The sequence below is a fragment of the Typopeltis vanoorti genome, chromosome 21 (assembly GCF_054136105.1).
Source record: "Typopeltis vanoorti isolate ZY-2024b chromosome 21, IOZ_Tvanoo_1.0, whole genome shotgun sequence".
Lineage (NCBI taxonomy): Eukaryota > Metazoa > Arthropoda > Arachnida > Uropygi > Thelyphonidae > Typopeltis > Typopeltis vanoorti.
The window spans coordinates 44,011,899-44,038,504 of NC_143569.1; the positions used below are offsets into that span (position 1 = coordinate 44,011,899).

At 37.0% G+C, this 26,606-nt stretch overlaps 1 protein-coding gene across 1 annotated transcript in view; it reads right to left on the bottom strand.

Moving 5' to 3' along the window:
- LOC150094811 (cell adhesion molecule Dscam1-like) overlaps positions 1-26,606 on the bottom strand; it is a gene marked incomplete at its 5' end in the record, with an annotated part of 713,296 nt that overhangs the window by 53,288 nt on the left and 633,402 nt on the right. The window contains 5 exons of the mRNA XM_090411118.1: positions 6,778-6,926; positions 8,911-9,058; positions 11,775-11,948; positions 13,265-13,384; positions 17,295-17,573. Of these exons, the coding sequence (XP_090267244.1) occupies positions 6,778-6,926; positions 8,911-9,058; positions 11,775-11,948; positions 13,265-13,384; positions 17,295-17,573 (870 nt within the window). The remainder of the gene's footprint in view (positions 1-6,777; positions 6,927-8,910; positions 9,059-11,774; positions 11,949-13,264; positions 13,385-17,294; positions 17,574-26,606) is intronic.

Genomic DNA, 26,606 nt, shown 5'->3' on the forward strand with positions numbered 1-26,606 from the left:
CACTGGATGATCAGGCAGGATTCTTCTTTGTGAGTTGGATGTAGACATACGTATTTTATTTTCTGTGCTAGAAAAGAAGATTGACTGAACTTTTCAGAGTATCATCGTCGGATCTTATCAGCATTTGCTTCGTGTAAGGTAAGATTTCCTCATTTACTCAACTTTCTCAGACCCTCTCCTGTTCCCTACCCGTCAGTAGTCTTGCGCCTTCAAAAGGAGATTTCGACTGTCGGTCTACACTTGGTGGTAGGAAGGGATAAGGCAGGTCCTCTACCACCCAAAACGCCCATTAAATTACAGGTTAGGCCTAAACATGGACTTTCCGTTCGAAGACCTAAATTTTAAAAACTGCTCGTAGTTTTCAGACATGTAGGAATACTGTACATACCAAATGGCCGGGCAGGGCTCCATAAGATCGTGGCAGTTGAATGAGAGGACTATCACCCCCCCCCCCCGACCCTTTCCCCAGCACTTCTCAAGACAACACCAGTGAGAATGTATAAACAGCCGACCATCAGTCCCAAGTAGACCATCAGGTAGTCAGCAGGAAAAAGCTTCCTAAGCTTTTTTACTGCTGCGGCACTTCATCCGCAGAGCTTGAAGCACCGATGGACACAGCCCAAAGAGAGAGTCCCGCCAGTGATTTTAAGATCCAAAGAAATATGGTCGATAGTAGCAGAGGTGATGAGAAACACCGAAATTAAGTTCACATCGACTAAAAACTCCGATGAAGGAGTTCGCATTCAACCCGAAGGAGCTTCGGACTATCATCGGCTTACTAAGCTCATGGACGAACTGGAAATTCCATACCATACGTTTCAGCTAAAGAGCGAGAAAAACTTAAAGTTGTTATCAGAGGTGTAGTGGAAACAATAACACCAGAAGAGATAGCCACTGACCTCGTCACTAGGCTTAGAGCCAATAAAAATCTCACGTATGTATCGAGCAGACAAACGTCCTATGCTCTGGTTTTAGCGGAAATCAGCAAAGATCAGAGAGAGATTTATGATCTGAAGACGGTTTGTAATAAAGACTGAACCACTCAGAAGGAAGACATCTGCAGGACAATTTCACTGCTGCCAGAAATACGGACATTCACAGAAGCTCTGCAAAGCAGAGTACAAATGCGTTAAATGCGGAGACAGTCACCCCCCCCCCCCCTCACACACACACACATGTTCCAAACCACGGACTACTCCCGCTAAGTGTGCAAATTGTGGCGGCCGCATCCATCGAACTACGAAGGTTGCACACTCCACCCAGCAAACCTGACGAAAGCTAGGGAAATACAGCCCCATCAACTCAGAAGTGTATAATACCTTCTGCAACAGAAAGCTCTCTGCGGACTACTATAACTAACAGATCGTACGCCTCAGTGGTTTCCTCGAGCACAAAACAGGCAGAAACCGCTCCAAGCAGCCAAAACTCTGCTGCAAACTAAAACCAAATATCTAGGTATACAACTAGACAACCATCTGAGTCTTAATCCTCACATTGTATATGTCTGCAATAAATCCAATGCCACAGTTGTCCAGCTCTATTCTCTTCTCAACTGGAGAAGCCAAGTTAGCACCTAAAACAAACTACGGATTTACAAATCAATCATCAAAACCACTTCAACGGGCACTTGTGTTGGGCTCGATGGAATAGAGCATACCTGACAAACCACGGAGCATCAAAAATCATATGGAGACACTTATTTTGAATAACTTGTAGTTTTTCGATGTTGTGGTGGAAGTGTGACCCCAAACCGGTGACACTCTTCCACCAGCAACATCAAAACTCTAGAAGTTATTCAAAATAAGTGTCTCCGTATGATTTTTGATGCTCCATGGTTTGTCAGGAATGCTCTCCTACATCGAGATGCTAACATACCGGATATACCCACGTTACTTCGGGGGACTGCCTCTACATACTTCGCTCAGCCTGCTCTCCACTCCAATCAACTCATTCAAGAGTCATCAAACGACAGATGGAAACACAAGCGGTCGAAAGCAGCTCTGCTCATCGGTACAAGTGCTCTCACACCGCCCTAAATTGGGTGAGCCAGGTGCTCGATAATCTTTTATTCATATAACCAACTCCTTAGGGAGTTGGTTATATGAATAGATAAAATATTCATAATGAAGGGATAAAAATCCACGGGATTGTCATCCATCTTGCCATAAAAGTTAACAGTTAACACAATTCGTGCATTATTCTATGGCATATCTCCTCTGAGGGCAACATCACACAGAACGTTGCAAAATACATGTAGGGAGCTGGCAGGTGTTTGAGAAGAAAGAAGGAACCTGTTATGTTTTTGAACAACTGAAAGTGGTACTCTTTAGGGAAAAGTGTATGTGGGAGACGGTTTCAAATTATACAAATAGATGGAATGAAAGAGAACGATAAGAAGTTGGTTCAGTTTGTTTGCATCCAGAAAGCAAATGAATGTGCTAGCAGTAGCTTGTGTGCTTATAGATTTAAGAGGAAATGGAGGAAGAGTGAAAGCCAATTCTGCAGAATGTTATCCAAGAAAATATCAAAAGCAGAAACAACGGTGATGGAATTGGATTCATCTACTAATTGCATGTTATTATACTGTATTGAACAGCAGTTCTTAAGGTGTTTTGTTGAGTGGAAATTCATTATCTGATACTCTAGGAATATATATTTACAGCAGAGTCGCGATTAACTGACATAAACGAACTTGTACAGATATACGGAATATATTGATTATTATGCAAACTCGATGGTAAAATAATGCAAATGTGTATCCCAATATGACGTTTATTATTAAAATCCTCGTATATATAAAATAAACATTGTGGAAAAAGTTTTAATAGTTAAAATGAAAACATCTCATAGTTCGCAAGAAAGATCTGCTTGTATGGGTCGTTGTGCGGAAAAAATATGTAGTCTGGTCATGAATTTTTCGTATTGGTTATAACAGGGTTCGGTACTGGCGACTCTTTTAAGAGGAAATTATTCCTTTCTATCCCGGTCACATGTTCTTGAGACGTTCTCGGTCATTACTTAGTTTTTAAAACTCATTACATCACCGCTTGCTGTGTGCGTCATCGAATGGAGATTAGGCCGATGATTCGCCTAAATGCTCACTGTACTAACTGTTGACTCGAATTTTTGCATCAGATTATCATTCTGGGATTGAGGTGGACATGCGCACCGAATTCTAAGTAAGTGTTAGGTAAGACGGACAGTTTCCTTTCAAAATAGTTGCGTTAAAATACGACATTCTTTTGTGAAAAAAACTGTATAGTGGTGAACAGACATTTTATGCACCCCACTTGTTAAATCATTCTCTGCTTTGGTAACTTAGTTGGTAAAAGCCATTGCTTGTTTGTACCGCTAATGCTGCTGGTTCGAATCCTGCGCCAGACATAGATGCTTGTAAAAATCTTGAAAAAAACCTAAACATTTATGAATTTAATGCCGATTTCTAAAACTCGTTAGCAAATCTATATAAATGTTGTCGATAATTGTAACTTTTTAATAATCCCACTTTCGATAAATATTTCATTTTTTTTGAGAAAAAATAAAAAAGAGAAACTTATAAATAAAATTTACTTTATAAGTAACACTCTGAGCGAACTCTGTATTATAGTCCGTAGTCCAATTTTATCAGTTACTGAGATCTAGCAATTCGAAATATATCTTTACTCGAGTTGAATAAATTTAGTTTTTAATCATTTTTATGCGAATCAAAATGTTAGAAATATTTGCACATTAGGCAGGCTGATTGTTAGATAATTTGATTCTCGATCTCTAAACACCAAGCATGGAACTTTTTTCTAGCCACTTCAAGGCATTAGTAAGTTGGGTGGGTCTCACACTAGGTCATCAAATGCATCTACCACCAAAGATATTCACAAACATCTGTAACTACTATGGTAGATTTTGATCAGAGAGGAAAAACGTTCTCCTCTTTCTGAACAATCTGGCAAAGAAATATTTATTGGTGGTGGGGGGGGGATGCTCAAAATGCCTATCATGAACTTATGTCTACGCATGACTTGTTTGACTGTAGAAAACTAATTTTAAGGATGGCAGAACACAACTAAAGTTAGTTGAATTAGTTAATTTCATGTTCCAGTTTGGGTACATCATGTTTGACTTCGATATTGTGATTGAGATGGCCAATTCTGATTATTATATTTATTACAATCAAAAGAAAATAAGTTTAACTGCTTTTAGCCATTAAAATATTCGATAGTATAATTCGCATATATTTTACTAAAATAAGTCATCAGATATAAAATTATTTTAATAAAATAATTTAAAATGTGCCCCCAACACATCTATCAACTACGTCATGTGCTTTTCTGTATTATCTGTTTGGTCCTGACCCTGCTTATGAATATACAGATTTCAAATGTACATAACTGTTGAGTATCGGAACCTGACATTGATGACTTGGAATGATCATAGGAATCAGATTTTGAAGTACAAATATAACCACCGATAATACCTGTGTATGTGTGTGCATGTGGAAGGGAAGAAGTATAAGAGTTCAGCATTTCACCTGCAGATGGCTCAGTAGATTATCGACAATTTTTGTTGTGTTATATAGATGTATTTTAGAACAATATATACAGATGTTATCCACAACTACAATCAGTAGCCTTTTTTTACTAGAAAATAAAGTAAAAACAATAATGTTATTAAAGATATATTATATTATAACAGTATGTGTATAATATTAAGTTTTTCTCAGAAAATGAAATGTGTACATTTAATGCTAAATAAAATCATTGATAATTAACAAATACATATACAAAGTGGAGCAAAAAAAGCAGTTTTCGGTTTGCACACTGTGTTACAAATTTTGCAATTCATTCAGTGATAGGGTGCACATTTAAGGATTATTTAGATAGGAAGTCAAAATAAGTTTTATTATAATCTTTCGCTCGAAGTGAAAAAGGCTGCCCTTACCAGCTATGAATATTATGGCTTGATCATTAAAATCAATAAACTAAACACTAAATTAACGATTCCTTCAGTAGGAGGGAAGTGTGGCAATGACATGACACGTGCTATTGACTTAGTAAACACGAGTTCTGTTGTGATACTTGTAAGAACATTTACGTGGTTTGCAAAGGAAAAATTAATTCTTCTCAAAGGATGCTGCAATTTCTGTGTACTAAAAAACAAGTTTTCATCTGCAAAAACAGCAAACAAGCCATGAAACACACGCAATTATTTATATATACACGCAATTATATATATATATATAGCAGAAATTTAAGATAACAAGACTACAATTAAGAAAATTTCGTATTTTAAACTTTAATAAGTTCAAACTTTTGTGTCCACTCATGTTTATTAAACACGTTTGTTGCTGATTACCCAGTACAAAACACATTCCCATCGTGCAGTGGGAAATCTGTGCTATTGCACGTCTATGAGTGATTTCATGGGTTATAACACAATTTCCACAAAGATCGAAAGATTATTACCGCGCACTCATTAACAGTCATGAAAGATTTAAGATATCGAAACATCTCATCATCTTATTAAGATGTATCGTAATACAGCGTTTCACCATACGACATGTTCTACTTAACATCCCTTGGGTGTAATCGGCGATCATAGTCTTCTTGTACCGCGCTTACTTAATTAAACTTAGTTCACTTTCTTAAGTATTTTACGTGTTGCGAATAAATCTCTTTAATGCTTGAGTAGCGTCGAGAATGCGTTATTAGCCGTTCGTTCATTAATATTCATGCTTGCATCACCCAAGCTTTAACTAATAGTGAGATGGAAGCAAAGCTTTTTATAATAGTACGTTGATTATTCTCCAGCACGCATTATTGCAAAATTGGCAAAATTCCAACTTCAAAAATGCGGCTCTCATTTCGCGAGCTGGAATTACACCAGACTCTTAGTTTGAAAATGAAAATCTCTGCCATGTTCGTGTATTATTCACAAGACGAAAGAATACTGACACCTGCCTATTATTTCCTTCTCTCACAAGAAGCGTAATAAAAGTAAGTTTGCTTTCTTTCGTAGAAGTCCAAAAGTTGTTCCGAGAGATTTAGTGGCATTTGTACTTACTTCGTTCTCCCTAATTATTAATTTGTGAAACATAATGATCCAATAAAGCACTATATCTAATATATCTAATAATATACCTAATCTAAGTTCTTAAGTTCTTAAAAGAACTGGGTGATGGACTGAGTCCTTGACTCTTTATCCCGTCATCTGAATGAAGTAAATCTGTGTGGATGGAGTGTTATTGGGCTAAAAAGCTCTAGTCATGGCTGGGTAACGGCAATAGCCCAGCCTCAGTTAAAACTTCATTGGCTACAGTATTGCCATTTGTTACCCTGGAAGTCCTAAATAGGACATTTTTTCGCATTTCACCTAATCTAAGAATGTAAAAATTAAATATTTATAATAGCATTATGTAAACTATTTAAAGGTTTATTTAATGTTTCTATTATTTTCGAAAATATTTGAAAATATTTTAAATTTTTCTTTATATTTTAAATTTTATATTAATTTTACTATTATCTCATTAAGAAATATTGTCTTATCCTCACATGAACATATGAAATCAAGTCACCAGATGTGTACAAAAGAATGGTTTGACGTCATTGAGTAAAAAAAAATATCCACTTTAAGCATTTTGTATATTCTGGGAGTTGAAATCAGTTTTGAACGTATCAAATATCAATGATTTGATTATTTATAAATCAACTTTAATATAAATCAACAAAATTTAGTTATCTATTTAAGAAAATACAGCACACTCACAGGTTTTTATGGACTGACCTTGCACAACTACTTGATATGAAGCTTCAGAAATCCCATAGGCATTGCCCACCCGACATGTAAACACACCGGAATCATTCCTTTCTGCTTGTTTCATCTTCAAAACAGAGTGGATTATATTTTCTTCTGTCCTTTGAGTTATGTGAATCCTGCATTATAAAATGCTCATCCATTAATTCATACATCAAAATTACACTTGAATAACACTGCAGTTTAATAAAAACAGACATCTTACCGTTACGAACATTATTAATCAATTATTTAAATTATTCTTATACTACTAATCATTACCATGGCAGCTTAGTAGAGTTTTTAATCCCTTTTAAAACATAGGAGGATTTTACAATATTTTTCAAAACAGTAAACTTTTAGCCTTAGCTATTTTATTTCTTTATAGCAAGGTATTAATGCATTTCATAATAATTAATATCATAAACTTCCATAACTTTAAACATTTCCTTTGCCTTAAAATGCCACTTCCTTCCATCCACATTAGCAATACAAATATACCTTTGAGATTTTACTAGGTACAAAAAGTATGTAGCGCCACCACAAAGCAATCACTAAATTGGCAGGTTAGTAAACAACTATAAAGTAAAGCAAAATTGGCAACAACATTTGCGCATGTTCAGTATATCGAGCTATTTGATTGGATTACAAAAATAAACTTCTGCATTTACTTTTTCCATAAGAATTTTTTTAAAAAAAGTATATTTCATCTACTATATTTTTTCATTAAAAAACTCTTCTTTAAATATTCATTATTTATCGAGATAATAATAAATTTCTGTGCTAATGTTTAAAACCATTTCACACCTTTTTTCTAATAAATGATGATATATTATATTTAAAATAAAGAAAAAAGCACACTTAGTCAAGTTTGTTAAATGGGGAAAGTTTTGCTTGTGTTGTAGTTTAGAAGTTTTATTCTAACTGTAATATTTTTGCCATTTCATCTTTAAACTCCGGCATTTCCACCAATATTTCAGGTAGAAACCCAAGTTCACACTTCATTTCTCATTTATTTGTAACAAAGCTGCTCATTTCCCAAATGGCACAGTTATGTAACTCATTCATCCTATTATCTCGCTTTAAATAATTAATGTGCGAACGTTGTTTCATTTTTGATGAGAAATATTCTAATCTGGACAGATTACTCCGCATGGTAAAGAACCAGTTAATTTGTAATCTGCGAACCACGGACCATCCATCGATCTTTACCGCCGTGCCAAGTTTTCCTTCGCACTGGCGCTGAGGCTTTGCAATTAACATACATCAAACTTCCATTATTAGTGTGTGTAGGGATGCTCCCATTCGAACGTGCACCCAAACTAACTCTGTAGTTACTATTAAAGGCCTACAATCAACGTTAAGATAGTTCATAGCGATAGGCACAAATTGCTTATGTATAAGATAATAGTAGAGACTCCGTGTACGGTTAGATGCAGAGGGGGGAAAGCTTGGCTACGTGCAAGAGAATCTGCTTGCGCTTTCAACTATTTAGGTACTATTCTAGTGGTTATCAACAATACAACGTGTCGCACAGCGATTTCTGAAATCTCTTTTGTAAAGGAAGATGACAAGTAGTTCCCTCTGCCGGGAGATCAAGTTAATGACGCGTGCTTTTAAATTATATTTGTAAATTTTTTTTTCTGCGAATATTAGGATGTCTTTTAATAAAGGAGATTATATCATACAAAACGATTTTTAGTCATAAATCAAACTTAACGGTTGATGGCGTTTTACCTTAAATAAATATACCGAGAATATATAATAATTACTTAAAACTATGATAACTATGATATTATTTCATGCTTACAATTATGACTATACTACATATTTTAAATTTTTTTATCGTGTTTGTGTGTGTTTGCGAGCATGTTAAAAGGATATTTAAACGTCATATCAACAATGCGGGAAAGCACTTCTGTTGTCACTTACAATATCGTTCGTAAACTATGATTTATGTTTATTACAATAAGAACTTTGCTCGCACCAAGAAAACGTTCTTCAGTTGCTAACGCAACAAGACTTCGCTAATATACAGTTTCTTTCTTTATTTAATTGTTACACTGATACGAGCAAAATAACTTGGACTTGACTGTCAATTGGTGAGGGAAATCTGGGACTTACCTTTCATCAGACTGGTTTAACAAGTGAAGGTTGTCCTTCATCCAGGATGCCTCCAGCGGATGGTCACCTTTGGCTTCGCATGCAAGTTCAAGAAGTGAGCCAAGACGAGTTGTTCTTACTTGATGTTGTGAACTGAATTGTGGAGGTGCTACGAAACAAAACATTTAAATCTGAAATTTTTACCGCTTTCGATTGTTATTGTTCGTCAAATAAACAAAGCTTTCTCAAAAACAGTGACATACATAAAAATGGATCCCACTCGAATAGTGGAGAGAAGCTTTAGATAATTTATTATTCGGTACAGAACATTTTATAGGTATTATTTCGGAAAATTCCCATGTTACTCCTCTAAAAGAAAACTATTATTTTAATGGCTAATATAGCCTACTTTCGTTTTGGAGTGTCCCCCCTTTTTTTTTAAAAAAAAAAAGAAAAAGAAAAAAAAGTGAGTGCCCCATTTTTTTTTTTAAAGTGGCGCTCCTAACCGAAAGTAGGCTATATTAGTCATTAAAATAACAGAACATTTTAGTTATATTTGAAAAGAAATTCTAATTCTATTCAGATCGAAATCGCATTCTTATATTTCGAAAATTATCAATACAACATATTCATGCACACATTTCTACGTTAAATGCAAATAACGTTCGTCGAAGAGCCATACAGTTAAATATACGAAATAATTATTGGAATTGTAGGTAATGAAAAAGATCTGATCCGAAACCAATGTCATTTTAAAAGGAATTCTTTAACTGATCTTAATTTTGAACTCTCGGAAAGGGATGCCGCATTAAACTGGTTTTCAGAATGGAAATTTGAGTTTAAAAATTGGGAAAAATGCAACTTAAAAAAATTCCTTTATTTGTAACTTAAATCTATTTTCTTTAGTGTAATTTGAAAATGGGAAACATACACGCATATTAATGGACCCAAATTTATTACAGTTGCATTCTGCGTCACTGTGTGACGCTGCGGACGTTTTTAAAGCGACCACTTCGCTCCACCCAGTCTAAGAAGATACGATGCATGTTTAGGTTTCATATGAAGCTCGTACCCTATATCTAAATGGCACATGCCAAAACGTTTTTTGCATTTGCGTAGTACTGCTGTTAGGACATGTTACTCTAGCGAACTTAGTTAAGTGCAAACTGTTTTAATTTTGCGAAGGTGTGGATTTTTTAACTCGCTATTTTCTCAACTAAATGATCTCTGATCCCCATCTAATCTGCTTTACGAGTATGGAACTCTTCCGAATCATCATATCAATCTTGACTGATGTATCGCAGTTATTTCTCCATGTTTTCAAAATATCGTCAAAGTAGAAACTTCAGTCCCTTCGCAAACATCCGTACAACATCCGATTAAAATTGTAGCTACCAGTTTACACATTATTCTTTATGACTTGGATATCCTCCAGCACTTCATACGTATCATTTTTGTTTTCACATAGCTTTTGCTGGGTCGAACTTCGCTTTCTTATCAATAATGTGTTCCCAATGTTTCAAAAACTAGTTTAAAGCAGGAGTCGGCAACCTTTTCAGACTCGCGGGTCACATTCAACTTTTATTTTTGATAATCGGGCCGAAAGCGTTTAATTAAGAGGAAACAGTGAGTGAAAAAAAAAAACTTTTTAAGTTATCAATTTTATTATATCAATCTTAAAAAACAGAAATATTTAAAGTTTGAGATTACGAGATAAAGTACGATATTCTCGTAATGACGTCTGATATTATATTCTTTCATAACAGCAACACTTTTATGAAAAATAAGACGGAGGGGCTTATTCCAATTTTTAATAAAGAAGTGCTTGCTGTTCCTTTCTTCCTTCATCTGCAATTTTATGTTTTCTTGAACCCATTAAAATTATTAAAATTAAAATTAAAATTATTAAAAATTAAATTAAAATAAAATTATAAAATTAAATTAAATTATAAAATTATAAAATTAAATAAAAATTAAAATGAAATAAAAATTAAAATTAAATAAAAATTAAAATTAAATTAAAATTATTTTTAATTTATTATTCATATTATAAAATGTATTATTTAAATAATTCAGCATACGGGTCACGTGCCATGTAAGTATGGCTAACCTTTCATGCGTCGCCAGTTGTCGACCCCAGGTTTAAAGCATTAAACTATGTGATCCCACAATATTAAATAACTTGTTAGTTACAAAGATGCATGATAAACTTTTATGACAAAATATATAACACATATCACATATCAAACGCTTCTGTTATTTATAACTTTCCAACGAGTATTTTTTTTTTTAGTACTAACCAAACATGGCTGAGCTGTCGTTTACTGTAACATCAAGACTTACATCAAATATGCTTCATACTATTAAACAAGTCATCCATTTTCTGGTTGCTGTCAGAATAAAATACTTGTGACTAGCGTTATATTCGGATCTGCCTACGACGATTTAATATCGATTGCAACCACAAAACTACAATAATAGAAGAAAACAAGTCTGACTAAAGCTTAGGAAAAATACATTCTTTCCAGTAGATGTCGCCATGATAGTATTTGCTAGAACTGTCTGTGACGTCACATCCTACACAAAACAGTTTTCTGTTATTTTGGTACAGATTTGTATAATCACGTTCGAATGTAAATACATTCTTTCCAGTAGATGTCGCCATGATAGTATTTGCTAGAACTGTCTGTGACGTCACATCCTACACAAAACAGTTTTCTGTTATTTTGGTAGAGATTTGTATAATCACGTTCGAATGTAAATCAGCATTTCTCCTTTCACTTGTTAAAAATATACATAAACAACTGAATGTGAATTTCGTTATTTTCTCATCAAATGCTATATATAAACTTATATTAATTTATATATAAATGTCATACACTCACTGTGAACTGTAACTTTGACTAATTTTGTCAGCGCAGCTCCCACATTGTTTGTAGCTAGACACAAATAGTAACCTTCGGTATTAGGGTCAGAATCACGCACAGTTAGGGATCCATTTGCATAAATGACATAGTTGTAGCTGTTATAGACAGGTTCGAAATCCCTTGGAGTTATTCCTAGTTCGTAAAAAAACGTCGATGCTATTAATTTACTTCTAAGACTGAAATCACCACTTACCTTTAACAAAGTTAATAATGAAAATTTACATAAAGCTTGCACAATTTTAGTTAAAAAAAAAGTACAGTAATTGACATTATACAAAATATTAAATGATACTTAAAACGATTGCCCCCTCCCATGAATATGAAAACAAAAATATGATTGTGATATTTGTTTTCAAAATAGTTTTTTCTTAAAAACAAAACAAAACAATAAGCTGTGAAATAATTTGTAATGAAAGTGACGTTATGAATAGATCGTCATAACAATAGATTATTTACACAAATCACGACACCTTTTCATTACTGTCTGAAAGGTCTATTATGTCACTTTTTATTCTTGCTATTTATGTTGAATTAGATTTAAACGGTATTGAATCGAACACAGATTCATAAGAAAATAACTGTTTATTAACTTAAAAGCTACTATATATATTTTTTTTCAAAACCTTGGACTACTGTTTAACTTAGATGGCGCCGTATTAGGACTTTAGTTTTGTGTTGCATCATATGAATCACTCACTGCAGATTTTTTGAGGTATCTGAATTATCCTTGGCTTAAAAAAAAACAAACTTGAACTTGAGGCTGTCGGGATCACTCCTTGAACTGTTCTGCGTCCAATTGCTCATTCCCGTTTATAAGCATTCTTTGTTCAAGTTTCAGATTCCGACACTCCAAACAGAGAACATAAACTTTTGCTTCTGTTAGTACACCACGTCCCAATTGTGAAGAATGAAGAGGTTACACAACAGACTGGCCTATTTAACTGTTTATTTAATGACCATCACATATGGTGGATGAAAAGGTCATCGCTTATGTGGAAAGATCATTCCGACTTAAATTTCGTGCATCGCATAATTCACGCTTAATTGCCACATAGTTTAAGTTTTATAATGTAGATCACGCCTTGTATATTTCAAATTTATGCGGCTCCTGTGCGTGTGTGTGTGTGTGTGGGGGGGGGGTCTTTCTAGTAAATAGCCTTCTGAATTCCATTGTGCTTCTAACAGAAATTTTCGGTTTTTAAATAATTCTTAACAGTGAAAGAGTTGTTTTATAATTCTGTAACAAAACAATTTTTTTATAAACTTTAAAATCAGCTACATAGAGTAAATATATATATATATTTTATTATTATTATTATTATTATTTTTAATTGGCCTTTTCTTTCTTAATTCCTGTAAACAAAGATAACTACTGGCACTTTGCCAATAATACACCAAGCTTAACTACTAAATGAAATAATAATTCAACTCTGATGGACCCAACTCGCCTTCAGATTTTTTCCACGTTATTGTCGGTAGAGGAAGACCATCCGCTTTACAATCCAAAGTGAGAGACTGTCCAAGAATGACGGAGGCATTTTTTGGCTCGACTATCCATCGTGGTGGCACTACATCGACATAAAAAATTAACGGATTAATTACAGCAAAATATAGACTAATTAACAGACAATGTAGGGTTAATCAAATACCGATCTTTTAGGACATTCATTTTCTTTCTTCCACCCTGTATATATACTCTATAACATGTATCACTTATAACGTATACAAAGCATATTCATAAACCTTGTCTTTTGGCATACCATACAACATTATTTAATTAAATATAATCGTTTTCTCAAATTAATAATAATAATAAAAAAAGATACCGGATTTTATCCAGAAGCAGAAAAATACATGAGCGATGCTCTTTCGCTTTGTTCCTTCTTTAAAATGATTTATTTCAAAGCATTTTTCCCATTTTTGGCAATCATAATGTTCTAGCTTAATGAACTTTCTAAATCTATAGTAAGAGAGTTTACTCAGATTCTAAAAATGTGAAAAGTAAGGTTTAGAATCAATAGTAAACTTTCACGTGATTTCATTTTTGTTTAAATTGGATCCTTTTGTAAGGTAGAATATTTCTGAATGATTCTAAATTACAAATTGTAATGATAATGAAAATAATCTTCATGAAAGTGTAGAACAGGCACAAGGCAGAAACTGAACGTCTATGCGAAAATAGTCAGTTTACCGGATTGTCCTCTCTTTGAGTGGTATCGAACAATTTTTGGGATTATCTAGGTATACCACCCAAGATGTATGAGCAGTATTCCATGGTCGAGCGGATTTGGGATTTATATAAGGTTAACTGCACGGGTTAAAATTGGTGCCTTCAGCGAAATTCTATAGATTGTTTGGATTTATTATTACGTAGCCTGGAAACTCCACTCTAGAGACCAAACATGGAACTTTTTCAAGCCTTTTGAGGTTTCCAATAAGCGAAAAATATATAAGGGGGTACAACGCTGCTCCGTCATTTGCAATCCTCTGAGAAAAACGTCTTTTCCTTGTTGCACAAACCAGTCATTTTTGTTCTAGGTGTTTATCGGAACTTTTTAGCCCCTCCTCCTCTCGTATATTTTATGGGGGAATCCCCATAAAATATACGAGAGGGGACTACTGGAGTACTATTAGAGTTAACCAACTGGAGTACACTAGTACTGTGGATGGGCAAGAATGAACTTGTTCACATTTATCTTGAAGAGCTGTGGATTGTATTCTTGGTAACTACATAAGGTGGCAGACCGCTTCAGAGTAGCGGTGGAAGGGATGAACGAAAAGGAAGAGAAATTTGTTCTGTGAATGCTGATTAGTCGCTGCGCACGTTTGAACCGATTTGACAAAGTGGAGGTATTATTGATGCTAAATCTGATGAACAGCGGCCGTGGAAGTATTTGTAGAATATGCAAACAGCTGAGTGTCTCTTGTGAATATTAATGAGTGAGGATCATAAATCAGTCTGTCTGCCCTTTCTCTACAATGTCCAGTGTCTTTAAGAGAACCATCCCAGATAGGGAGCAATATTCAATGGTCGAATCGATTTGTGATTTGTATAAAGTTAGTTGTTTGGAGTTAAAGTAATTCCTTGAGAATAAAAATAAAACCTATTTTTTTTGAAGCAATATTTGTAATATGTTTGTGCCAAAGAGAGGTTTGAGGTTAGTGTTATCTGAAGAAGATAAATCTCATCATGCATGGGGATTTGGTGTTGTGAAAATTAAGGCTGGAAGAGAAGGTTTTTTTTGTGTGTGGAATAAGACTTTTTTTTTTTTTTTTTGCTTTCATCGATATTGACAAGATGATTCAAACCCACTGATGAATGGTTTAGATATCTGTATTTAACGTGGCAGCAGTTAAGGCTCTGGAGTTTGTGCATTGCTGGGTTTGTCAAATGAAATGGAGGAATGCAATGTGATGCTGTCGCTAGCAAAACCATGTATTTTGTTGGTGGTCTGCTGGCGTAAATCACTTATATATAGAAGGAATGAGGGGAAAAAAACAGAGCATTGTGGGACCCCTGCATTGGTTGTATGCTTAGAAGATAAGGGATCATCAACCGGAGTGAGCGTCCAGTCAGAAGGCTTGAAAGTCTAGCTGCATAAGTCGGAGGGGAGGGGGGGGGGAGACCAAATCATAGGAGTTTACTTAACAGGCCTTTTTTCCAGACCCGGTCTTGGAGATATTAAAGGCAACCGCTTGGAACTCGATAAACTTTTCCATTGTATTTGTCCGGATATGGGAAACATAAGTGAGTAGATCACCTGTTCACCATAATGACGGAAATCATAACGGCGGTCATTTATTAGCTGAGAGTTTTCCAGATAGCGTAGCAGTTGTGTTGATAGCTCTTTCTATTAATTTATAAAGAAATGGAGTAAGAAAAATTGTACGGTAGTTTGAGGGTATAGATTTGCCGCCGTTTATAGGGATAAGATAATGTAATAGATTGAATATGGGATAATTTCAAATGGTAAGAGTTTTAGAGAGTCATTAGGAATAATGTTGATGTGGCCCTTAAGAAATGTAAGGTTTCTTACTTATTAGAAGTGTTTTATTGTAAAATACAAGACAAATAATCTTGACAATGTATGAAGTGATGTTCCTAGAACACTGCAAAAGGGAAGATGACACAGAAGAATCCTGAAATAGTTAGAATCATATTTACAAACCGGAACAATTAACGAATGTTTCACTTTCAATATATTTTTAATATGACTTCGATCAGTGGACCAGTGTGTGCATAATTTCTTCTTATTTTTTTTTTAAATCTGAATTTCTGGAAGATGAGCAAACTGCAAAAGCTTCAGACGTAGAATAAAGGTGATAATAGGGCTGGGGAATTTGATTCGTATAAATGGGGTAAGGAAAAATAACAAGACTAAAACGTAAGTTCTTGAGAGACTGAGAAATAAATTTTTATTTTAAAAATGGAAAGTGGTGCAGGTATGTAATAATGCATATCCCATTGAGATAGTGAAGAAAAGCCTTTTAATAAATAACTGAGTCATGGAACTTAATTATACATTACATTTTCCTTTTATATAAAAAACTGTAATCCCAAGTTTTCTAGAGAATTAGTTTTCTATTAAACAGAGGAAAGAGTTGCCTAAACAGATTGTAAAAATAATGAACGAATGATTTTTAAAAGACAATACGCTTCTATCACGTCATTCACACACTAATACACTCATAATTAAAAAAAAACAATGACAAATGACATTAATGATTTTAGGGGTGAAGCAATAAGCTTTTCGTATTCCTCGCTATCTGTTATGGCTACAGTGAGAGTAAAGTTTTATGAGCAGTTTGCTCGCCCTGAATGGGCATGGAGATTATGTATCACTACAGGAAGTTAAAATGGCTTTTGATCTTTTATGTTTGAATATATCTGTTGCCTCGTACGCCACAACTTGCCGAACCAGATCGTTAGGGTGTATATCTTAAGGAAGAACTTTGCTGCTAAAGACTGTAGGAAAGAGAAAATATAAGGAACATTTGTATCTCGATGAAGTTGATTGTTTCTGAAGAACCATGAGGCATTTAGAATCATTCGCAAGCACTTGTTCTGAACCCGTTGCAATTTGATAATAATATTTTAACAATTTTTATGTTAATTTATAAAAGGGTGTCGGAATAATTTTAAAAATCTTTTATAAATTTCTTATAATATTTATATTTCCTATTTAAGTATTTATGTAAGCTAAAAGAAGCTTAAATTATATAGAAAATATATTGGCCATCACTAATTCTAAGATTTAAAAAATGAGATTGTTTGTCTTCCTTGAGTGGGGAATATAAATTTATACAATATTTGATTGGAATCATAAAAAGAAATATTAAATATAGAATCCTAATCAGAATTTCATGAAGAAGATAAATTCTGATAAATACAGATAGATACTGAAATTCTGATATACAATATATCACACTCGCACACTTCAATATAATAATTTGTATTACAGTAGGCAGTATTCTTACCATCAACCACCAAGATGGCGCTGTGGCTAGCAGTGCCTCCAGCATTGCTAACAACGCATGTGTAATTACCAGCATGTTGTGGCCCAACACCGGAAAATGCCAGGATTGCGAACATATCATGCATTTGTACCGTTAAACCTCCTTCCGGGGTAAGTTTCTGTCCGTTCTTTAACCAATGTATGTCAAAAGGCGGGTCACCCTGATTAATGGCACAGGTGATAACCACAGAAGTTTCCGCCCGAACTCGCGGAGAATCGAAAGGCATAATTTTAGGTGGAGCTATAAAAAAAGAGAAATCGAACGACTAGATTGGTATCATAATTATATTTTCCTAGACTATAACTTTAGAAAAACACTGTAATTATTTTTATGTACCAAATTCTTTGTTGTTGTTGTTGTCATAAATTGCTAGTATTTAAGTTTACTTTTCTCATTATGGACATTTACAGGAAATTTTTATTGCCAAAAGACGAGCAAATGAAAGAATTTGTGAAGTGCTGCCATCTAACGGGAATCCCAAACATTATATTAATACTTTTTTTTTATTTTTTAAATAAACTACATAATTATTTTAAATGTTTTTGATACTTCTCTTTATTACCATATAATTTCAATATACAAAGATTACACTTGGAGTAATAATCGGTTTATCATGTTCTTGGAATATTATTAAGCAACAGAAATTTAAAGTCGAAATAATTTGAAATAGATTTTTAATCAATAAAAATTCTTCCATCTTTAGAAACCGGATCTAAATCTCCCCTCAACTACTAAAGATGGAAATTCATTACTTCACATCATGCCCATTAGTAAATTTACACAATTTGCTATGTTATCAAACACTGTAACATAGTCAGGTCATCAAACAATGGTCATACTGCATCTCCGTCGCGCGAGTTACCAAGGGACGCGTTCGGGTTTTAGGCAGAGGGACCCGTTAGAAAAATATGTTACAATCTCCCTTAGACACCACTCCTCAGCACTCTGGAGAGGAATCTCCATCAATCGGCCCGCTACCTGTTTGGGGAAGTGTTTAGGGGCAGGGCAAAGAAATGGTTCTGCAAAAGGACAGAAATGCCAACGACAACAGCACACTATAGCTTTAGGCAAATGGAACATCTCTCTGACAGGGAAGAAGAAGGAACTGGTCGAGGAAGCCAAGCGCTAACCAACTAGATGTAGTCGGGCTTTCTTCGACCAAGAGGAGAGGCTCTGGAACTGTCGACCTGGATGAGGGGGTGGAAGCTCTACTACTCTGGTGTGAGCCCGACAATATCTGCTCAGGTGGGTGTGGAGATACTCACAAGCCCCCGGCTGTCAGACTTTGTTGCTGAGTGGATCCCAATGGGGGGGGGGGGACGGGCATGTGTGTTAAGGCTTCAGATGAAAAACCACGACTTGGTTGTGGTGCAAGCTTATGCACCTAATCTGGAGTCAGAATACTCTGCTTTCCTAGAGGAAGTGGATGCTGCTTTTGACAGGGTGGCAGACATGGAATCAGTCCTGCTAATGGGAGACTTCAATGCACCTGTTGGAACAGATGACCAGACGTGGAGTGGTTGGGAGGAACGGAGACCCAGATCTTAACGCGAATGGGTTGAAATTATTGGACTTCTGCTGTACTAACAGCTTGTCGACAATGAATACCTTCTTCCAGCACCGAGGTCCATAAGTATACCTGGTACAGGGATACACTTGGATAAAAGTCTTTGATTGACTTCTTTATAGTCTCAGCAGACCTATTTTCCTCAGTGCTGGACGTCCGTGTGAGGAGAGGGACAGAACCGTCAATTGACCACCACTTTGTTGTCTGCACTCTTCAGCTTCAGAAACCAGATGCTACCATCAACGCTGGTAGGCCTAAGCAGTTATACCGCGTGAAATGGGAGGCACTGGAAAATGAGGCTGTGGGGAAGAATTTTGGAGATGACATTTCCTCCAGGTTCAAAGAGATTCCCAAGCATACTGCAGATGTTGAGGAGGAGTGGGAGCTGTTCAGAACTGCTGTCACTGCCTCTGCACTCTCATGCTGTGGCACAAAGTGGCTCGGCGTGGCGACGGGCAGTGAGAAAATGACTCCTTGGTGGAACCAAGAGTTCCAAAAAGCTGTCCGGAAAAAAAAGGATGCCTACCTAACATGGGTCAGGTCATCTGAGGCGAGTTTCCGGTACACTGAGGCACAAAAAGCTGCTGCTGAGGCAGTAAAGACAGCAAAGCAGAGCAGAAAGCTTGGGAATCCTTTGGAGAAAGATTAGACTCATCCTATGCAAACGCAAACAAAGTATTCTTGCTGACCATCCGCCGGCTTCGAGGGAGGAAATCGTGCACAGCAAGGGCTGTTAAGGCCTTGATGGTGCACTTTTAACAACTGAGAAGGATATCCTCCACAGATGGAGGGAATACTTTGAGAGCCTTGTTAACCCGGGTGGCCCAGCAGTTGTGGACATCCAAGAGGTGCAGATCGGGAAGATGACTAGTCTCACATCAGAAGAGGCCCATTTAGCAATAAAATCGCTAAAATCGGGCATGGCTGCAGGTGATGATGAAATTCGGCCCGAAATGCTAAAAGCCTTAAATCAAGACGTTCATTGGATGAACGTCTTGATTTAACTCGAGTGTGTCAGGCTGCTTGGATATCTGGGCGAGCACCAAAGCAGTGACAGACAGGCATAATAATATCAATCTTCAAGTAGCGAGACCAGAGAGATTGCAGCAACTATCGTGGCATCTCTCTGCTCAGCCTGCCTGGGAAAGTATATGCTAGGTGTTTGGAAAGAAGGTGCAAGATCATAGTTGAGTCAAAGTTATAGGAAGAACAATGTGGTTTTCATCCTGGTAGAAGGACAATTGAGCAAATCTTCACTTTAAGGCAAGTCTTCGAGAAATCTTGGGAATATGCCACGAATGTCTGCACATGTTTTGTGGACTCGGAGAAGGCATATGACTGGGTTCTTCGGGATAAGTTTTGGCAAGTAGTACAGGAGTATGGAGTGGATGGCCAACTTTTAGCTGCCATCAAGTCCCTATATGAATGCCCGGAGTTTTGTGTCAGGGTAAATAGCACAAAGAATGAATCTTTCACAATCTCCGTTGGCCTCCACCTAGGGTGTGTTCTGTCATCCCTCCTTTTCATAATATTTATGGACTGGATTGATACACACAGCACAGGCAGTGAGTGTGTAAGAATTGGAAGATGTAGCATTGGACGTCTGCTTTTTGCAGATGACCTAGTTCTGCTTAGCTCTTCCATAGATGACCTCAAGCGGACCATGGATATGTTTGTAGCTGTTTGTGCAGAAGCTGGAATGAAGATCAGTGTGGCCAAAACTGAAACATTTGTGGTCTCAAGACAACCATTCCAGTGCACTTTACATGTGAAGGGAGTCCCACTGAGGCAGGTGGAGAAGTTTAAATACCTTGGGTCCATACTCACAAGTGATGGAAAGTGGGATGTAGAGCTAGATACTGAGATTGGTTCAACAAGCGCAATATTGCAGGAGCTTGGCCGTTATATATATATATATATATATATTACGAAGTGAAATCACCAGTATTACAAAAAACGAAATTGAGAAGAAGACGAAAAATAATCGCTAGAATCGATAATTTTATTTGCGTCCTTAAAAGGACTGGCTTAAAGGGACGAAGTAAGAATGCTTTTCATCTTCCCCGTTATCTGTAGAGGACAGTGTAGGGATAAGGTGTTATTGAGCTATAAAGCTCTGATCATGGAAGAAGGGTAACAGCAATAGCCGAGCCTCAGTTAGAACTTCATTGGCTACAGCATTGCAATCCACTACCCTCCAAGGGTACCCATTTTAGTCCCCTCGTACGACATGCATGAGCTACATTGGCGCTATTCTTATCCCGGCCACCACACGGGTACCCTTTATTTGCGTAGGACATATATGGCGCAGAGGGTGAAGTTAGACGCTTTTTATATTCCTTGTTGTCGGAAGCAGTGATGGGAGAGATTTGTGAGCTATTTTAGCTCGCCCTGAGTGGGAAGAAGTGGTTACACGTCGTTGAGTATTAGGATGGCTTTCGGTCTTTTATGTTTCCAGTGGTCATTACCGTCATAGTTTCCGGCTTGTTATATTAGTTGGTTTGGATGCGTAGATGTCTTCATAAAGAATTTTTCTGCTAGGGAGCGTAGAGATGTAGGGGATATTTATGTCGCTGTGGATCTGGGCGTTCCTGATGAACCACGGGCATCCTGTATCATTCGCAAGCACTTGTTCTGTAGTCTTTGTAGCTTGAGGATGTTTGTCTTGGAGGTATGGCTCCAGGCTGGGGAGGCGTATATATTTGTGGGACGGATCACTGTCTTGTAGAGTAGAATTTTGTTTCTTGTGCTTAGTTTGCTGTGTCTGTTGATCAAGGGGTACAGCTGGGCGATAACTTTTGAAGTTTTGGTGCATGTGCTCTTGATGTGGCTGTTTAAGCATAATCGTTTGTCGAGAAGTATTCCGAGGTATTTAGTTTCAGTTTTCCAGGGAAATTTAGACTTGAGCAGGATGATGTCTCCTTTGGAGGATGCTCGTCTTCTTGTGAAGAGTATCATTGTGCTTTTCTGGGCGTTTAATTGTAGTCGCCAGTCTGTAAACCATTTTTCTAGATTCAGGATGGTGTCTTGTAGTTTTTTGGTTACGAGATGTGGTTGGCGGGATCTGGCTAGTATAGCCGTGTCATTTGCATTAAGAGCGATGGTGGATGTGAGAAGATTTTGAGGGATGTCTGCCATATAGATGTTGAACAGGATTGGGGCTAGCAGTGATCCTTGAGGAACTCCAGAGAGGATTTTCCGTTGGGTTGAGACTGTTTCATTGATTTGCACTTGCATCCACCTGTTGGAGAGGTATGATTTGATCAGGTGTATCATGTTTAGTGGAAGGTTTGCGATGATAAGTTTGTAGAGGAGGCCTTGGTGCCAGATCTTATCGAAGGCCTTTGAGATGTCTAGGAAGACGGCTCCAGTGTGCTGATTCCAATTAAATCCTGTGGTGATGTATTCTACCAGTCTATGGATCTGTTGGGTGGTGCTATGATTTTGACGGAAGCCACTTTGTTCTTGTGGAATGATATTTAGTTGGTTGACATGATCTTGGAGTCTGATGAGGATGATTTTCACTGCTATTTTCCCTAAGTTGGATAGCAAGCAGATGGGGTGATAATATTCAGGTAGGTGTGGGTCTTTGCCTGGTTTGTGAATTGGGATGATGTCAGCTATTTTCCATGACTGGAGGAAGTGCTGCCATTTGAGGATGGAGTTTATGATGTTTGCAGATGTACTATGGCTTTGCGTGGTAGTGCCTTGATGACTTTTAGTGATGCCGTCGGGACCTGGGGATTTTTTGATCTTGAGATGGTTGATGATGCCGATTATTTTGGTAGGTGAGGTAGGCATTATAGGGCTTGGATTGTCATCGGGACGATTTATTGTGAACCTGACTTTACGATGGATCTTGTATACATGGCTGATGTTTAGGTTCTCATATGCAGGACTGCATTGTTTCTCTAGGTTTCTTGTTATTGCTTCGTCTTTGTCAGCATCTGTGTATGCAAGGTGCTGTTCTGCTTGGAGAGGGGGAAGGGATTTGCGCTTGTTTCTGAGGTTGTTTAGGAATTTCCATATGGAATGGTCTGCTGTGGAGATGGAGGTGAGCTTGTTGTCGCATAGTTGATTCCTATGGTTCTGGAGAGCTTCTGGGACAGATTTGTTTAATCTCTTGAGGGCTGTTTTGTCCAGGGGAGGACGAGTGTTGTGGTATCTTTTTCGTTGTCTGTTTTTTTCCCTTATTAAGTCCATGATTTCTTCCGGGAGACGATTTTGTTTGTGGGTAATCGTGGATACTGTGGCTGCTGTTATGGCTTTATTGATTTGATTGGTGAGGTTCTTTATTGCCGTGTCTATTTCTTCCTTGGCTTTGATATGGGGAACCGGACCAATGTGTTCTGTTAGCAGTTTCCTAAGTTTCTCCCAGACAATGGAGGTTTGGAGGGGGAGGTCAGTGGTCTTTGTTCCCTAAGTGAAGTAGGATTGGGTTGTGGTCTGATGATAATTCGTTCAGTGCTTGAATGCTGTACTATTATTTGATGTTGTGACGATGTCTGGGATGTCAGCTGTGCCAGTTGGGCTGTGGTTGGTTGGTTCGGTGGGTTCTGTTACGACAGCGTTGTTTAATCCTGTGTAGCTGAAGAGGATACGGCCATTTTATTTGTGGTTCTGCTGTTCCAGGATGGATGTTTGGAGTTTAAGTCCCCAGCTACGATGATGGATTCATTTTTGCCTAGTACAGCATCCAAGTCAGAAAATAGCAGGGTCTTAGCAGGGGAGTTGTAGGCGGCGTAGATTTCAAGTCTTCCAGTTGAGTTTGTGTGGACTTCGACACCGGTGAGTTCTAGGTTGGAGGTTGGGGGGATGAGTATTCCATTGTGCCTGATGCAATTCCTGATAAATATGGCTGTACCACCGCCTCTGTAGTCCAGTCGGTCATTTCTATATAGTGTGTAGACTCTCAGTTTTGGATTGTCTGCAGGTCTTAGATGAGTTTCATTAATTAGGATGATGTCAGGGTTGTATCTGTGAGAGAATTCTTGAAGCTCCAGTGTCTTGTTTTTTAGGCCATTGGCGTTCCGTAGTGAGTCTGGGAGTAATCTAGTTTTATTCATTAACGAGCATTGATAATATGGTTTGAGTTTCTTTTAGAAATCTTTTTGTGGAGTTTGGTGAAGGGTTTGACTTACTGAAGTCTTGAAGCATGTTTGCCAATGAGGCTGTGATGACTGTTATCACGTTTGGAAGAATTTGGTCCTGCTGGATATCTTTGGATGGGCGGGCTACTTCGGCTTATGTCCTGATTGGACGGTGGCTTTCCAGCCTGTTGGTATTTTCCATTTACGATAGCTGGTATTTTGTTGTCTTTTGTTGGGTGTCAGGCAACTGGGGAGCCGTCGACTCTGGTGCCTGTGGGCAGGGTTGAGAGATCTGTTTCCTTTTGTTGTCCGTTTTATTCTTAGGATAGTGACTGCAGTCTCTGTAGTTTGCCGGGTGGGGGCCCCCGCAGTTCGCGCATTTGGCTGGTGAGTTCCTGCGTTTTGAGCAGGTTGCTGTGGGGTGGTTTTGCCCACATTTGAGGCATTTGTAGTATGCTCTACAGAGTTTCTGTGCGTGTCCGTACTTCTGATATCTGTGGCACTGGCCCGACGAGGCTCTTTTCCATAGTGGTTCAGTTGTGATTTTCAGACCACAGATCATTGTTATGTTGTATATGTTCTTGTGTGTGTTGGGTATCTCTACGAGTACTAAGGGCATTGGACTCTTGTCGGCCCGTAGCATTCTGCTAACCTTGACAGGTGGGAGATCGTGGAGGCAGAGGTCTTCATTAATTTCATCTGTGCAGATGTTTTCTGTTACTCCCCTGAGTACAACTTTTAGGTTTTTCTCCGTCTTCAGTGAGTACGTATGATGTTTAATATCTAACTCATCCATGGTTTTTGTGAGGTGTCTGTAGTCGCCTACTGTTGTAGGCTGGATTTTAACTCCGTCATCGACGTTTTTTGCTCATGAATAGGCAATTTGGTAGTTTTTCAAAATAAGCCCGAGGGCCGTCCATCGTTCTTTTTTCCCGTAGTACAATTGGAGGAACTTTTTCATTGTTGGGTGTGGGAAGGTTAGTGTTGGGGGCATCCCCTCGTTTACCTGAGTCTCCGCTGTTTTACGCTTATTTCGAGCATGGGTTTCTGTATCGTTTTTTGGTGTGGGAGCAGAGATTATCAGGTTCATCTTCCCTTCCTCCCCTGGTGTTGAGTTGTCCCCTTGTGTGGAGTCCTCTGTCGCTGAACATAGGTTTAGAAACGCTGGCTACTCTACCTCAAATTTCTTCAACAGTTTTTTTTTGAGGAGGATGAGCGCCAGCTTCTTATCCAGAGATTGGATAAAGTCGTCGAGACTTAAACTGTTCATGTTTAAAATTATTCAAATATGATTACCTGAAAAATATTTATAATGGCGAAGAGAACGGCAAGGACTGGAAAATTGCATCAAAAGTCAAAGTCTTACCTTGTATTCCGCTATCAAAGAAGATTCACAAAATCTAAAACTCACTAATCACCACTCAAAAAAAAACAGTCTTCGAAACAACAACAACCATCATGCTGGTATTCATCTTCCGCAAAACTGTAATCCATATACCGATAAAATATGTCCTTATATAGTCCTTATAAGGACTGGCTTAAAGGGGCGAAGCAAGAATTCTTTTCATCTTCCCCGTTATCTGTAGAGGACAGTGTAGGGGATAAGGTGTTATTGAGTTATTAAAGCTCTGATCATGGCAGGAGGGTAACAGCAATAGCCGAGCCTCAGTTAGAACTTCATTGGCTACAGCATTGCCATCCATTACCCTCCAAGGGTATTCCCAGATATTAGTTTCTAATTGTTGTTCATTTTATTTCTTAACATTGAATTATTTATCAGGTTAAACAACTTGCAAAGTTGACATTTTCTTTACAATTTATATAACAATTTATTCATATTGCAGGTGTTCATTTGAAAAAATGTACTGATTCTAGTATAAAAATAACAAATGACCAAATCGCTAAATACTTAATTGTAAATATCTTCAATGCCTAAGTGAAACTCTATTGATAAAAAAAAAATAATAAACAAATAAAAATACACAACCGTTTTTAAGAAGCGTAATTTATTTTATTTTATTATATATTTTTTTTTTTGACAATTATTTTCTAAAGCTTATAAGAATTTTGTGGTTTCATCTAATGTACAATCGCGTCTCTAAAAGGAGTATTATTCCCTAAAGAAAAAACACACAACTATTGAAAACTTGTAAAATTTTTGGTATGCATGATTTAATTGAATTACAAATTTATTAATATCGTTTCTTTAAAGCATAGTAACTCTAATTTCTGCAATTATAAATTCTGACACAGTGTTAAGGTTAATGCGCATAACTATAGCGCAGAAATTGAACTTTGTGTCAGAAGAAATGCATTGCGCATGACTACGTTAGCGTCATTTCCGTCGAGGTGTCCTGCAACTGAATACGTTTTCTCCTCAAAGCAATACATTTTTTTTTTCATTCGTATGTTTATTTTTTAAGTGATCTCCCATAGTTTGAATGAATGTATCACATGATTTTGTATCTTTAGCTGTCGTATTATCTTGTAATAAATAGTGGTGGATTGTAGGATTTTTGTAGAAGAATGAGATTTAGTTGTATTAAAAGTACAGATATTTTTACAACTAATTATTCATGACAAAAATGGATTTAAAATCGGATTAAATTTCTTAAA